The sequence below is a fragment of the Salmo salar genome, chromosome ssa10, assembly GCF_905237065.1.
Source record: "Salmo salar chromosome ssa10, Ssal_v3.1, whole genome shotgun sequence".
NCBI classification, from domain to species: Eukaryota; Metazoa; Chordata; class Actinopteri; order Salmoniformes; family Salmonidae; genus Salmo; species Salmo salar.
Genome location: NC_059451.1, coordinates 30002782 through 30018084, shown reverse-complemented (window position 1 = coordinate 30018084; position 15303 = coordinate 30002782). Strand labels below are relative to the sequence as shown.

General features: G+C 44.7%; 2 protein-coding genes across 2 annotated transcripts; one reads left to right on the top strand and one right to left on the bottom strand.

Annotated features, from left to right (window-relative positions):
• Window positions 1–940: 940 nt before the first annotated feature.
• coa7 (cytochrome c oxidase assembly factor 7) lies at window positions 941–2687 on the bottom strand. The gene is made up of 3 exons (NM_001146365.1): window positions 2339–2687; window positions 1997–2137; window positions 941–1734 (listed from the first exon to the last, which is right to left on the bottom strand). Exons 1-3 carry the CDS (start codon window positions 2442–2444, stop codon window positions 1292–1294), a joined length of 690 nt encoding a protein of 229 aa, NP_001139837.1. The 5' UTR covers window positions 2445–2687; the 3' UTR covers window positions 941–1291.
• A 296-nt stretch (window positions 2688–2983) lies between these two features.
• Window positions 2984–15301, top strand: zyg11 (zyg-11 family member, cell cycle regulator). Its single transcript, XM_014216811.2, has 18 exons — window positions 2984–3249; window positions 4739–4904; window positions 5097–5308; window positions 6709–7026; window positions 7231–7344; window positions 7446–7562; window positions 7664–7804; window positions 7937–8113; window positions 8273–8337; window positions 8466–8565; window positions 8671–8721; window positions 8883–9044; window positions 11292–11339; window positions 11533–11730; window positions 11816–11868; window positions 11970–12067; window positions 12164–12361; window positions 12448–15301. Exons 1-18 carry the CDS (start codon window positions 3247–3249, stop codon window positions 12462–12464), a joined length of 2238 nt encoding a protein of 745 aa, XP_014072286.1. The 5' UTR covers window positions 2984–3246; the 3' UTR covers window positions 12465–15301.
• The last annotated feature ends 2 nt before the right edge of the window (window positions 15302–15303 follow it).

The window sequence follows — 15303 nt, the reverse complement described above, 5'->3', positions numbered from 1 at the left end:
TGAGGCAAAAATATGTCTGTTTTGAGTATTGGTTGTCAACTCCGTCAGTTGCTTGTCAACTCCGTCACTGATAGAGTCCATATTTTTTGGTCAATATTCTGAAAAAATATAAATCACTGTTCGTTAACATATGCTTTAATAATTGAAGTATTTGGTGTGCTAGACATAAGGGATAAATGTTTGCTTTATGTTGTTTTATGTTCCAAAACTAGCCCTAGAGCAATTAGTGCTATAAAACCAAACAAAACAAAAATAAGTTTAGAAAACTGTATTACATATCAGAGTAATCACATTAGAATTAAACAATCAAGGCCTTTAAACACTTGGACAATAATTGTACAAATGAAATGCCTTTTATGGTGTCTGAATAAGTTAACATAAATCCAGTTAGACGCATTTTATAAAATAGAAAATATGTTCCTTTACATGGTGTGATTGTTGGTACCATGGTCTATCAAAAATATTTCAAATGTTGTTAATAAAGACATATTTATGGGGAAAAAAAGTTAAGATTGTCCTGTCTTTTAAGAATATCAGACCTCTAAAACAGCAACATGTTCTCTCAGCCTCATGGCAAAATAGCAAGAAATTTGCTATAATACCACACATTTTACCTCTCTACTCAGTCATGTGAATATGTCCCATCTCATTATTGTATTTTGAACACAGCAGAGGGGGATGAGCAAATGAAAGATAAGAAAATAAAACTCCTAGACCTGCCCCGATTTACCAATAGACAGTAGATTTGCCATACCCCATAGCAGACTAATTTTCCTTGACTTTGACTCCATCTAGTTGCAGAACCAAATTACTTCCCAGATTGCTGCATTGTGACACGCTCAGCTATGAACAGCACCTTTTTCTCCACTGTCCATATCGGATGAGATATTCTCCACCATGGATTCCTAACTATAATGACGCCACATGAACTGAGCCGTTTGTGGGAACTCATTTTAATCAAGTCAAGTTGTTGTCAATGTTCAGGCAGATGTTGGACTGAGAATGTGTACATGTCGAGATGGACAATCTCATATGGACAGAGTTGGTCCCCATAGAGAAAAAAATACATGTATTACAAAGCCCCATATAAACCATCCACACACAGGTTAAAACACACACTTGTGAATTCTTCAACCTTTGGCCAGCACTAAGCAGTCATGTCTATGTAGCATGTCAGGTTACACACACACAGCCCAAGAGGAAGCACCACATGACCCTGGGCATTCATTCAAAACAAATTGCCCATTTGGAACAAAGATTTATTGAAGCGACTTCCCTCTGGCCAACCCCTTCATTCCCCAAACTTGAGCTGCCTCTCTTTCTCCTGGAAGTGAAGCTCTTTCGCCCTGTTCTTAAGTTCCTCTGCTTTCTTCTCGTCCTTCTCCGCCCCGTCCCCCAGTTTATACATACGGCTGGCGTTGGCACAACCCCAGACGTGTCCTAGCTCACAGGCTCTTGTGGCATACCTGAGAGCCAGGCCCATGTCCTTACTCTGCTTCGGGGAGCCCTCGATATACATGGCACTAAGGTTGAAGCAGGAGGGTGCGAACCCCCCTGTACAAGCCTTCTCATAGTACTGCCTAGCCGCCCCTGGGTCAGGGCCGGCTTCCATGGCTCGACCGTCATGGGCGAGGAGACCCACGTTGTGACACGCGTCCACAGACTTCTTACCGCCACTGCTGCAGGCCATCATGAAGCAGGAGTAGGCCATTTTCAGATTCTCTGCAAATCCCCCTGATAGAGACATTTAGAACATGTTGAGCTTGACCACTTGGGGAATGGATTCAGGGTCTCTCTGTCTATCAGTACTTTCTTATCATCCTAATATTTCTAATTAATAAGATGACTTGTCTTAAAACATTTGTCAAGCCAAACTCTCTCTAATCAAATCTTTAAATGTTTCACTTGTCTAGTTGAGAAACGCAAATTGTCTCAGGCGTTGCTGTTGTAATCCACTAGTGAATGGGATTAAGTTTAGAGTGGTGTAGTTGTGTACCTTTGCCTTGGATATAGTAAGCCCCGAGCTTGTAGCAGCTTTCACCATGTTTATTAGTCTCACAGTTGTGTTTGAGCACCTGGGCTGTAGACTCAAAGTTTTTCTTCACTCCCTCCATGTAGTCAGCAAGCCTTTGACACCCTGGCAGCAGAATACACGAGGTTAGCCACAATAATGAGTTAGACGATGTGAAGGTTATAGTACTACATGAGGCATAAAGACACCTTAACACCAAGCACAATCAATGGTTCAGAACCCCAGTTAGGGGACAGCAAATGATGAACCATTAGCTTAACATCACTCCCTTCAGCACTGCATAAGACAGTGCAGGTCGTTCCTTACCTTCAGGGTCCTTCTCTCTGTAACACTGGTAGCTGAATTCCACACCTATGTTATCCAAATACTGCTTCACCTCCTTTTCGTCCTCAAAGTTTATGAGTCCAGACATGATTCAAACGGTGCAGTGTCCTAAAAAAACACTGTCTAAAAACAACACGTGTTGAAAAGTCCAGAACTTCCTTGTGACCTTGGTGTGAAACTGATGAGGTAACAATTTAAGAAAGAGCTCGTCTGGTCCCGTTGAAAAACAACTTAGCGTATTTCGAGATCACCTTGATAAAGGACAATGTGACGGACATGCAGTGAATTATAATCTATTTTCGTTTAAATAAAAAAGGTAGAGAAGCTCATTCCTGCTGCTTTCTTCCTGTTTTTGTAATATGCACGAAAGGGCTTCCGTAGTCCCGCCCCATCGACTGGTGATGTACTTCCTCTGTCAATTTTGTTTTTTTTACGGTCTGTCAACAGAAATAGAGCTACAATCTATCTGCAATATTAAAGCTGATTTAGCCCCTAAATAAAATAATAAAGCTATCGTTTCCTTTGGCGAGTTTTTTTTAATCGTTAAAAACAAGTATGTCTGCAGATTTAGATTAGTGTCAGCCTTCAGCCTTGGTTAACTAACGGACATGGTTTGAAAATGAAGTCTCAACATTTTCACAACTATATTAATATTTTTCCAGGAACATCGATGTTCTATCTTAGTTCGGTACCAACAAGTTAGCTAGCTTGTAGCTAACGTTAGAACGCTAGATAGATAGTTATCACCTTGCAAAAAAAAAAAAAAAATCCAGCAAGATTAGGCTAGCTAAGTAGCAAGTTAACAAGGCAAACCGAGACGACTCGGCGTAGGTAGAGACCAATAGCAATATTGATCTTTGGTTGGGAGTCAAGCCTGCAGTTTCTTGAAAATGGTGAGTTTTGTTTTCGATATCAATGTCTAGCATTCAATCGTCGTGCATTGTCGACAAGGACCAGCAAGGTATCGAAAAATGCATACCAGTAGCAAGCTAACTAGTCTTAGTTAGATATCTGCTGAAATTTGATTCATCTCGTTAGCTAGTTAAATCTTTTTTTTTAGCTCAGGAGGATGGATAATTAGCTAGCGATCATTGCTCGTTATTTGGGGGTTTGACAACATCCCACCACTCCAGACATACTCTACCTCCTGGGAGTTATGGATATCAGGTCTCATTGGCGAACATTTTAACTTTGGCCATATGCTTGGTATGCCATTTGGGAGTGCTGGCATACACTATATATACAAACGTATGTGGACACCCCTTCAAATTAGTGGATTCGGCTATTTCAGCCACACCCGTTGCTGACGGGTGTATAACATCGAGCACACAGCCATGCAATCTCCACAGACAAATATTGGCCTTACTGAAGAGCTCATTGACTTTCAACGTGGCACCATCATTGGATGCCACCTTTTCATCAAGTCAGTTCATCAAATGTATACCCAGCCAGAGCTGCCCCGGTCAACTGTAAACAATGGCTCAGTGTACACAAGCTCACAGAACAGGACCACCAGGTGCTGAAGCACGTAGCAAGTAAAAACCGTCTGTCCAATGTCAGCACAATAAAGGTTAGTCGGGAGCTTCATGACGAACAGTTATTGTGCAGACGTTGCTTCGAGGTTTCCATGGCCGAGCAGCCGCACACAAGCCTATGATCACCATGCGCAATGCCAAGCATTGGCTGGAGTGGTGTTAAGGTCGCCGCCATTGGACTCTGGAGTAGTGGTAACGTGTTCTCTGAATTGATTAATCACACTTCACCATCTGGCAGTCAGACGAACAAATCTGGGTTTGGTGGATACCAAGAGAACACTACCTGCCCCAATGCATAGTGCCAACTGTTTAGTTTGGTGGAGGAGGAATAATGGTCTGGGGCTATTTTTCATGGTTCGGGCTAGGCCCCTTGGTTCCGGTGAAGGGAAATCTTAATGCTAGAGGATACATTGTCATTCTAGATGATTCTGTGCTTCCTACTTTGTGGCAACAGAGGCCCTTTCCTGTTTCAGCATGACAATGCCCCCGTGCACAAAGCAAGGTCCATACAGAAGTGATTTGTCGAGATCAGTGTGGAAGAGCTTGACTGGCCTGCACAGAGCCCTGACGTCAACCCCATCGATCACCTTTGTGATGAATTGGAAAGCCGACTGCGAGCCAGGCCTAATTGCCCAACGTCAGTGCCTGACCTCACTAATGCTGAATGGAAGCAAGTCCCGGCAGCAGTGCTCCAACATCTAGTGGAAAGCCTTCCCAGAAGAGTGGAGGCTGTTACAGCAGCAAAGGGGATACCAACTCCATATTAATGCCCATGTTTGACAAGCAGTTGTCCATATAGTTTTGTTCATTTAGTGTAAGTGTCTAATGGTGTGTGTGTGTGTTCCAGGACGAGGCGTCCCCAGCATCTCTGACAGACCTGTGTCTGTCCTACGTGAGTGGGAACCTGGAGAGGTTCTGTGCGAAGCACGCCGATGGATCTCTCTGTCTCAGAGACTCTTTACTGTTCCCCCAGGAACTAGCTGACCAGCTGTTAGCTAAGATGGCCACTGAAGGTAAGTGAGCAAGGAACATGAAGTAGTCAGCGGTCACAGATCCAAGCTCAGATCCTTACCTTGATTATTAGTACAAAAACACGAAACAGGCCTTTAATTCAGTGTCTAGAGCAGTAATAGGCTATTTCCAGTCATTGGGTGATTTTTGTCCCAGCCCAGCTCTAACAAAAAAAGTGTGGGTGTTGTTTTCAGGTCTGTTGAATGACAGTACAGTGGGAGTGTTTCGTAGCTGTGAGTACCTACGGCTGCGTCGTGCATGTATCCGGACAGCTCGTATCTCTGCCGAGGCGTTCCAGAGAGCTCTCTGTCCTCACCGCCTCCTGGAGCTGGACGCTGCCAGGGTCAACGCTGACCTCACCATCTCTGACATACTACAGGGACTGGCCTCCAACAAACACTGCCAGGTAAACATACAGTGCATTCAGAAAGTATTCAGACCCCTTGACTTTTTCCACATTTGGTTACATTACAGCCTTATTCTAAAAGGGATTCAATAGTTTTTTTTCCCTCAGCAATCTACACACAATACCCCATAATGACAAAGCATAATGACAAAACACGTTTTTGCACATTTATAAAGTGTTTATAAAAGGAAATATCACATTTACATAAGTATTCAGACCCTTTACTCAATACATTGTTGAAGCACCTTTGACAGTGATTATAGCCTTGAGTCTTCTTGGGTATGACGCTACAAGCTTGGCACACCTGTAATTGGGGAGTTCTCCCATTCTTCTCTGCAGATCCTCTCAAGCTCTGTCAGATTGGATGGGGAGCGTCGCTGCACAGCTATTTTCAGGTCTCTCCAGAGATGTTCGTTCGGGTTCAAGTCTGGGCTTTGGCTGGGCCAATCAAGGACATTCAGAGACTTGTCCTGAAGCCACTCCTGCATTCTCTTGGCTGTGTGCTTAGGGTCGTTGTCCTGTTGGAAGGTGTACCTTAGCCCCAGTCTGAGATCCAGAGCACTCTGGAGCAGGTTTTCATCGAGGATCTCTCTGTACTTTGCTCCGTTCATCTTTGAATCGATCCTGACTAATCTCCCAGTACCTGCCACTGAAAAACATCCCCACAGTATGCTGCTGCCACCACCAGGCTTCACCGTAGGGATGGTGCCAGATTTCCTCCAGGCGTGACGCTCAGCTTTTAGGACAAAGAGTTCAATCTTTGTTTCATCAGACCAGATAATCTTGTTTCTCATAATCAGACCTTTAGAGGCCTCTTGGCAAACTCCAAGCGGGCTGTCGTCTTTTACTGAGGAGTGTCTTCCGTTTGACCACTCTACCATAAAGGCCTGATTGGTGGAGTGCTGCAGAGATGGGAGAACCTTCCAGAAGGACAACCATCTCCACAGAGGAATTCTGGAGCTCTGTCTGAGTGACCATCAGGTTCTTGGTCAGACAGGTGTGTGCCTTTCCAAATCATGTCCAATCAATTGAAAATACCACAGGTGGACTCCAATCAAGTTGTAGAAACATCTCAAGGATGATCAATGGAAACAGGATGCTCCTGGGCTCTCGAGTCTCATAGCAAAGGGTCTCAACTTACTTAAATAAGTTTATAATTTATATATATTTTTTAAATATAAAATAGGAAAACATTTGCTTTGTCATTCTGGGGTATTGTGTGGAGATTGAGGAAAACATTTTATTTTATACATTTTAGAATAAGGCTGTAACGTAACAAAAATTGGAAAATGTCAAGGGGTCTGAATACTTTCCGAATGCAGTGTACACAGATAAGAGAGCTTCCAGCAGGGACAGACAACAGCAAACACTCTCCCTCTCCACCCTCTTCCTCCCCACAGGAGAGCTTACAGCGGTTGGTCCTGACAGGTCTAACCATGTCCTCTCTGGAGGAACCATCCCGTCACCGCTTTAGCTCTCTCCAGGGGCTCCGCTCCCTCTCCCTGGCCAATGTGGACTTCTACGACGCTGGGCTGGCTGACGTGTGTTCCCTGCCCCGCCTGGAGAGCCTGGACCTGTCCAACACCTCAGTAACCAACCTCAGCCCTCTACTGGGCCTTAGGGAGAGGCTGAGGTCACTAACACTACACCAGCTGAAGAGGCTGGAGATGAGCACTGCACAGCTATTGGCCGTCATTGGACAACTGGAGGCACTGCAGGTGGGTGGGGACAGCTCTAATGCTCAAGTTCTGTATTCATTTGCTCCACTATAAAAAGCATATATATTGCTGAGTGAAGTTTCTTAAACCTTTTTCTAGTTCCGGCACTGTGATTGTTTTCTATCCCTGTTTACTTGTGGTGCTCGAATAGTTTTATTTCTGATACTCATGCTTTTGTGGATGTGTGAAAACCTACCTATGCAGCACCTGGACATCAGTGATGATAAACAGTTCACATCAGACGTGGCTCGTCAGTTGCTGGGCGAACCTGGGATCCTGCCTGCTCTGGTCTCTCTGGACGTGTCTGGACGCAAACAGGTACTGGAGACAGAGTATGAGTGGAGTTGGCTCGAGTTGTGAGTGTGTGTGTATTGCAGCTGTGTGTGTAGAGTGTTTACCTAGTGTGTGTGTTATGCCAGGTGACAGATGCAGCGGTCAAGGCGTTTGTAGAGGAACGTCCAGGGATGACCTTTGTTGGTCTGCTGGCTACAGACGCTGGCTTCTCTGACTTCCTCAATGGAGAGGGCATCCTCAAGGTGGGTCTCGCTGTTTTTCTTCTCTCTGTCTCTGTCTTTGTAGAGGAAGCAGCAATACTGACAGAGAACTACGCTATGTATGTGTCCTCTGTTTGTGGCAGGTGACAGGAGAGGCCAATGAGACTCAGATCTGTGAGTCGCTGCATCGCTACAGTGAGAGAGACGGCTTTGTCAGAGAGGCTCTGTTTCATCTGTTCAGTCTCACTCACGTCATGGAGAAACCACGGCCTGACATACTCAAGGTACACACACATTATGTAATGTCTACTCTACCCTTCACCTCAATATACATCTTACTACAGCATGGCTCTGTGTACACATTTTTATAAAGTAATGTGTCTCTCCCTCTTCTCCCTCGATCTTTCTGTCTCTAGTTGGTAATACTGGGGATGAAGAACCACCCTGCCACCCTGAACGTCCAGTTGGCAGCCAGTGCGTGTGTGTTTAACCTGACCAAGCAGGACCTGGCAGCGGGCATGCCTGTTAGACTGCTGGGCACAGTCACTCAACTACTGCTGGAGGCCATGAGGACCTTTCCTAACCACCAACAGGTACACACACATACACTCACCTTCTCCTCCATATTGTTTACACATATCCAGGTTCTTCCCATCTGCAAACACAGACTGGCTAGGGGCTGTTTCTGGACCAGGCTTGAGTTTGGAGTTTTGTTTTGGCTCTAACCACCATCTTGGATCCTTTTTCTCCAGTTGCAAAAGAATTGCCTTCTCTCGCTGTGCAGTGACCGCATACTGCAGGAGGTCCCCTTCAACAGGTAGATATACACATTGAATTACTTTGACTGTAGATGTATTCATCCTTTAAGATTGTCTCTCATGAGAGACGTAGTATGTACAGTGCATGTATCCTTTGTACTGTGTATGTGTGTGGTCTATAATCGAGGTTTGAGGCAGCTAAGCTGGTGATGCAGTGGCTATGTAACCATGAGGACCAGAACATGCAGAGGATGGCTGTGGCTATCATTTCTATACTGGCTGCCAAGGTAGGTGTGTGTGTGTGTGCCTACATGTCTGAGTGTGTGTCAAATATGGTATTAGAAATGTGTTTGAGGTTTGGTCTTTGCTGATGTGTGTGTTTTACTATACAGTTATCTACAGAGCAGACAGCCCAGCTGGGAGCAGAGCTGTTCATAGTGAAGGTGAGACTGTTCAAACATCCTCCATTCACACAGCTGGCCATTGGCACATGCCTTCCCAATGAAAGAATCGCTGTCTACAGTGTTTAAAAAGAAATACAGTAATTGTCACCATCTCTCTGTCTATCCCCCCTTTCTCTATACCTCTTTCTCTCTCTCTGCAGCAACTCCTCCACATCGTGCGTCAGAAGGCGACTCAGGGCGGGGTGGATGCCACCCTCAAGTTCACACTGAGTGCGCTCTGGAACCTCACCGACGAATCACCAACCACCTGCCGCCATTTTATAGAGAACCAGGGACTGGAGCTGTTCATTAAAGTTCTGGAGGTAGTACACACACACTCACAGACCCTAGAGCTGTTCATAAAAGTTCTGGAGGTAGTACACACACACACTCACAGACCCTAGAGCTGTTCATTAAAGTTCTGGAGGTAGTACACACACACACTCACAGACCCTAGAGCTGTTCATTAAAGTTCTGGAGGTAGTACACACACACACTCACAGACCCTAGAGCTGTTCATTAAAGTTCTGGAGGTAGTACACACACACACTCACAGACCCTAGAGCTGTTCATAAAAGTTCTGGAGGTAGTACACACACACTCACAGACCCTAGAGCTGTTCATAAAAGTTCTGGAGGTAGTACACACACACACTCACAGACCCTAGAACTGTTCATTAAAGTTCTGGAGGTAGTACACACACACTCACAGACCCTAGAGCTGTAAATCAAAGTTCTGGAGGTAGTACACACACACACTCACAGACCCTAGAACTGTTCATAAAAGTTCTGGAGGTAGTACACACACACTCACAGACCCTAGAGCTGTTCATTAAAGTTCTGGAGGTAGTACACACACACACTCACAGACCCTAGAACTGTTCATAAAAGTTCTGGAGGTAGTACACACACACTCACAGACCCTAGAGCTGTTCATTAAAGTTCTGGAGGTAGTACACACACACTCACAGACCCTAGAGCTGTTCATTAAAGTTCTGGAGGTAGTACACACACACTCACAGACCCTAGAGCTGTTCATCAAAGTTCTGGAGGTAGTACACACACACTCACAGACCCTAGAGCTGTTCATTAAAGTTCTGGAAGTAGTACACACACACACTCACAGACCCTAGAGCTGTTCATAAAAGTTCTGGAGGTAGTACACTCACAGACCCTAGAGCTGTTCATTAAAGTTCTGGAGGTAGTACACACACACACTCACAGACCCTAGAGCTGTTCATTAAAGTTCTGGAGGTAGTACACACACACTCACAGACCCTAGAGCTGTTCATCAAAGTTCTGGAGGTAGTACACACACACTCACAGACCCTAGAGCTGTTCATTAAAGTTCTGGAGGTAGTACACACACACACTCACAGACCCTAGAACTGTTCATTAAAGTTCTGGAGGTAGTACACACACACACTCACAGACCCTAGAGCTGTTCATAAAAGTTCTGGAGGTAGTACACTCACAGACCCTAGAGCTGTTCATTAAAGTTCTGGAGGTAGTACACACACACACTCACAGACCCTAGAGCTGTTCATCAAAGTTCTGGAGGTAGTACACACACACTCACAGACCCTAGAACTGTTCATTAAAGTTCTGGAGGTAGTACACACACACTCACAGACCCTAGAGCTGTTCATTAAAGTTCTGGAGGTAGTACACACACACTCACAGACCCTAGAGCTGTTCATCAAAGTTCTGGAGGTAGTACACACACACTCACAGACCCTAGAACTGTTCATCAAAGTTCTGGAGGTAGTACACACACACACTCACAGACCCTAGAGCTGTTCATTAAAGTTCTGGAGGTAGTACACACACACACTCACAGACCCTAGAGCTGTTCATCAAAGTTCTGGAGGTAGTACACACACACTCACAGACCCTAGAACTGTTCATCAAAGTTCTGGAGGTAGTACACACACACTCACAGACCCTAGAGTTCATCAAAGTTCTGGAGGTAGTACACACACACTCACAGACCCTAGAACTGTTCATCAAAGTTCTGGAGGTAGTACACACACACACTCACAGACCCTAGAACTGTTCATCAAAGTTCTGGAGGTAGTACACACACACACTCACAGACCCTAGAACTGTTCATTAAAGTTCTGGAGGTAGTACACACACACAGACCCTAGAACTGTTCATCAAAGTTCTGGAGGTAGTACACACACACTCACAGACCCTAGAACTGTTCATCAAAGTTCTGGAGGTAGTACACACACACTCACAGACCCTAGAGTTCATCAAAGTTCTGGAGGTAGTACACACACACTCACAGACCCTAGAACTGTTCATCAAAGTTCTGGAGGTAGTACACACACACACTCACAGACCCTAGAACTGTTCATCAAAGTTCTGGAGGTAGTACACACACACACTCACAGACCCTAGAACTGTTCATTAAAGTTCTGGAGGTAGTACACACACACAGACCCTAGAGCTGTTCATTAAAGTGCTAGTTACAACACTCTCTCTCTGACCCTGAAGTTCTTACTGCCTGAAGTGCAAGCTGACTCACTCATGCCTCTTTATTGGCCCTTTTCTTTCTCTCTGCAGTCGTTCCCCTCGGAGTCTTCCATCCAGCAGAAGGTGTTGGGGCTGCTGGTGAGTCATAGTGAACCTTTGACTGACAGTGTATTTATTCTACTGGTCAGTAACCCTGGTTTGTGGTCCTAGGGGCTTGACGTAGTGAATTCAGCGGAGACAAACTGTACTGATGAAACCGATTTGTTTTATGTTTGAATCATCCCATTTGAAGTGGTGGAAGAGCTGACTGTGTGGCTCTGTCTCTCTCCAGAACAACATAGCAGAGGTTGGGGAGCTGCATGAGGAGCTGATGGTTCAGAGCTTCCTGGATCACATCTGCTCCCTGCTCCACAGCCCTGAGGTGGAGGTGTCCTACTTCGCTGCTGGGATACTGGCCCACCTCACCTCCAGAGGAGAGGCTGCATGGACACTCAGTATCACACTGAGGTCTGACCTGCTAGAACAACTGGTACGTGGGGGAGGTCTGTGTGAGTTGTTATACCACCACCTGTGTGTGTAATAATTGTCTCATGTTCTGTGTGTGTCTCCTCCAGCACTCTGCCATCCTGAAGTGGCAGACCCCAGAGTGTGAGATGGTGGCTTACAGGTAAGACCTCCATGCACACACACAAGGAGAGGAGGAGAGGAAGCCACTGTAAACTATTAAGATGCAGCCTGAGTATTAATTATCTCCTCCCCCCTCTGTAGGTCCTTTAACCCTTTCTTCCCCCTGTTGGAGTGTTTCCACACCCCAGGAGTTCAGCTGTGGGCAGCCTGGGCCATGCAGCATGTCTGCAGCAAGAACGGTGAGACACACACACTCCATATAGAGCTTAATAGTTTTCTACATATTCTGCTCTGTGCGTCATCAATGTGAGTGTAATCTCTCTGGACTCCTGCAGCCCCTCGATACTGCAGTATGCTGCTGGAGGAGGGAGGTCTGCAGCAGCTGGAAAAGGTCCAGACACACCCAGACACACACGCAGATGTCATGCGATTGACTGATGGCATCCTGGAGAGCCTGCAGCGCCACCAAGCTCGCACCGGCCAGACCACACAAACACCCCCACTGCCCACTGCAACCACACACACACACAAAGGTGAGACACACACACAATGATTTCTAGTGTGTGTGATTTCAGAATATGTTAAAAGTCAATAAAAATGCTCTGTCTTTCTCCTTCAGAGAGTGATACGCCCTGATCAGACCCCATTCCACCTGTAATGTCAAGACAAGAGTCCAGGAAGAGGTGTGTGTGTTCACACATGTTCATTAAGCCTGTCGCATGCTTCCCAGTTGAAACAGTTTGCTCCAAATGTTTACGTTTCTGTTTATATTGGAGTTCGGCAGGGTTTTTTCCAGTTGTTCGCGCACCAAATGTGTTCTTGAGGCAAGCCAAAGTCAACAGTACTACGGGATTCTTCATTGAAGTGTTTGTCATTCAGTGAACCTAGTTTTAATGCACATTTTTTTCACTTGAGAAATACTGCACCAAACAAAATTTATCAAAATGAATGACAGATTCCTTGATTCTTTGTAGATTAATTCTGACTATTGAGCAAGTGGCTATGTTGCTACGGCATTTCAAGAGGGACAAATGGTAATATTGAATTTTTCCCCCCTCATTTTTCAAGCAAAGGTCTTTTGAGGGAGTATGAGAGGCACAGACGTTTGCTTCGCCTAGCCGAGTTCTGCTTGGCGCAAACTAAACCTAGTATGTGGGCGCCTTTAAACTTGGGTGAGGAAAGACACCCTGTCACCTCCCACCTTGTCTTAAGGTGGTGCTATAAAGTGAATGAGAGAACAGAAACTACGCATTTCTTTGCACACATACCTTGCTATGTTATTTATTTTCTTGTTTGGTTCAAAAACAACAGTATGATTAAGTGTACTACTGTTGGGATAAGGAAATGATGATTGATTTAACTAAAGAAAAATAAACCCTAAGAAAAGCGTGAGTTGTTGGTTAAGAGCGTCCATAGCCTGAATAGAAAACCAGTTGAACTATATGGTTTAACTGTTTCTTTCCTGTTGGACTCTGAAAGGGCCGAATCCTTATTTAAGAATCCTGCACGCATCTTGGAAGAGTCACACTAATCAACATCAATTTACACCGTTGACATCGATTCATGGTTGGAGTTCTGCAGGCGCACCAAGTTTGGATTCAGCACCTAAAGGGCACCACATACCCTACTCAAACAGAGCGATGAGGTGTCGTATATGGGCCATTCCAAAATTGGATCCGCACAAAAGTACGTAGAAGTACCTAGAAAACGACACTGTCGCTGCGTTTGCGTAAAGTGTGTAGCAGCCTTAAAGCTCAGTTCTGGGGTTGAGAGTCCAGCCCCTCTGGCTGATTAGCTAATATATGCACATGACGGTGTGATTTCCCGGCATGCTCAAGTTTGTCTGAATGATCTTTTGATTCGCACAGTTTGTAGCAGAACTATTCATATCCAGACATGGAGGTCCACAATACTGTCCATAGTTATTTTCTCTGTGGTAGTTAATTGATTATTATAAATGTATGAATTAATTGATGGATACATTTGTCACAGTGTATACTCACCTGGGGTCGCAGGTCTGAATCAGTCCCTGATTAGAAGGTTAGGATGAAAAACAGCAGTATTGTGGACCTCCAGGACAATATTTGAGTTCTCCTGGTTTATAAAAATTATGTTAATAGTAATGTTTCCCTTGTGGACAAAAATGGCAATAAATATATTGGTCAACATTAAGACAGAATACATATACGACTTTGCACAGTATGAAGAAAACATTTTTTTTCTTGAGAGTTCTATGTGCTTCCATGGTTGCTGGTCTGTGTGCATGCTTGCGTATATGGATCAGTGTATAGGTGAGTGAGTGTTTGATGCTAGGGGAAGTGTTTGTACTAGCTGTGACTTCCCTGGTCTGGAAAGGAGGCCGTTTGTTAATGCAATATTCACTCAGAAATTGTGTGACGGGTTTTATGGGTTCTCAATTTTTATTTTTTTCCCCCTCTGGGTTTGAGACCTCGTTGTTTGGATTTGAAAATCCAACTGTTGTAGTTGAAGGGGGTGACGCTCGGGGGCTGTGCATCTGAGTGTTTGAGTGAGAAAGAGGAGAACCAACCAGTAAAAGCACAGCCCCCTTCATTATCGACGCATTGTGCCGACAACCTCAAAGAGCCATTCCAGACTCTGAAGTCAGGACTTAGAGTTAAGTGCTAGCCACTGTAGCCAGACATGTGTTTGTACTTGAGTATGGGAGATGAGAAACTAGTCTTTAACGATTAGTTTAAAGTGTTGGAAACAATATAATACGTTTTGTTGTTTATTTCAAAAGGAGGTACTTAAGAAAACGAAGGAGGCAAAACTGAGTTGGGAATTCTGCGATTAAGGGGAGAGGCAACGAGAGTAGCGCAATCCCAAAAAGACGCCTATCCCAGGGGTGGTGAACTCATTTTTCCCCGGGGGCTGCATTCGGTTTTTGAGGTCCAGAGGGCTGCACTATAAATGTTATATTTCCTTGCCGTCAAAATGACAATTGTCTATCTGCAACGTTCTGTACACTGCACCCTCATGAGCATGACCCTGGTTGTGACTAATAATGATATAGGCTACTGATGTTGTCTTCATTCTCTACGCAATGGCAGCTGAAACTACATTTCATGGCTGCTGGCAAATCTCCACATGCTTGATTTCATATCAGCCTACACATTGTATGTGCTTGCTACCACTGCATGGGTCAAAGTATCTCTTCTCTATGGCATCAAGAGAAATGCACAGAACAAACTGAACTGTAAACTAAAGTCAATATTTTCTACATTATACTGACATAATAAGAAATTTGAGTTGTCCTCTCACATTGATTGAAGCTGTGGGAAAGTTTAGTCTTGTTTGTACATTCCCCAAATGTGACAGTTTCCTCTTTCAGTATGGGTATTTCATGAAACTGGGAGTGGGGTAGCTCTAAAGGGAAGGCCATTTGCTAAGATGCCATTTTGCTGCTGAGGGTCATTTTTTCATGTTTCTGAAATAAAGAATGTACACCCCCATC

Coding starts and splice junctions, on each gene's coding strand:
- coa7 (NM_001146365.1), bottom strand. CDS start 2,444: ATGTCTGGACTCATAAACTTTGAGGACGAAAAGGAGGTGAAGCAGTAT. Junction 2,138..2,338: donor CAGAGAGAAGGACCCTGAAG/GTAAGGAACGAC, acceptor TTCTGCTGCCAG/GGTGTCAAAGGCTTGCTGAC. Junction 1,735..1,996: donor TTACTATATCCAAGGCAAAG/GTACACAACTAC, acceptor TGTCTCTATCAG/GGGGATTTGCAGAGAATCTG.
- zyg11 (XM_014216811.2), top strand. Junction 7,027..7,230: donor GACAACTGGAGGCACTGCAG/GTGGGTGGGGAC, acceptor CTACCTATGCAG/CACCTGGACATCAGTGATGA. Junction 8,722..8,882: donor CAGAGCTGTTCATAGTGAAG/GTGAGACTGTTC, acceptor CTCTCTCTGCAG/CAACTCCTCCACATCGTGCG.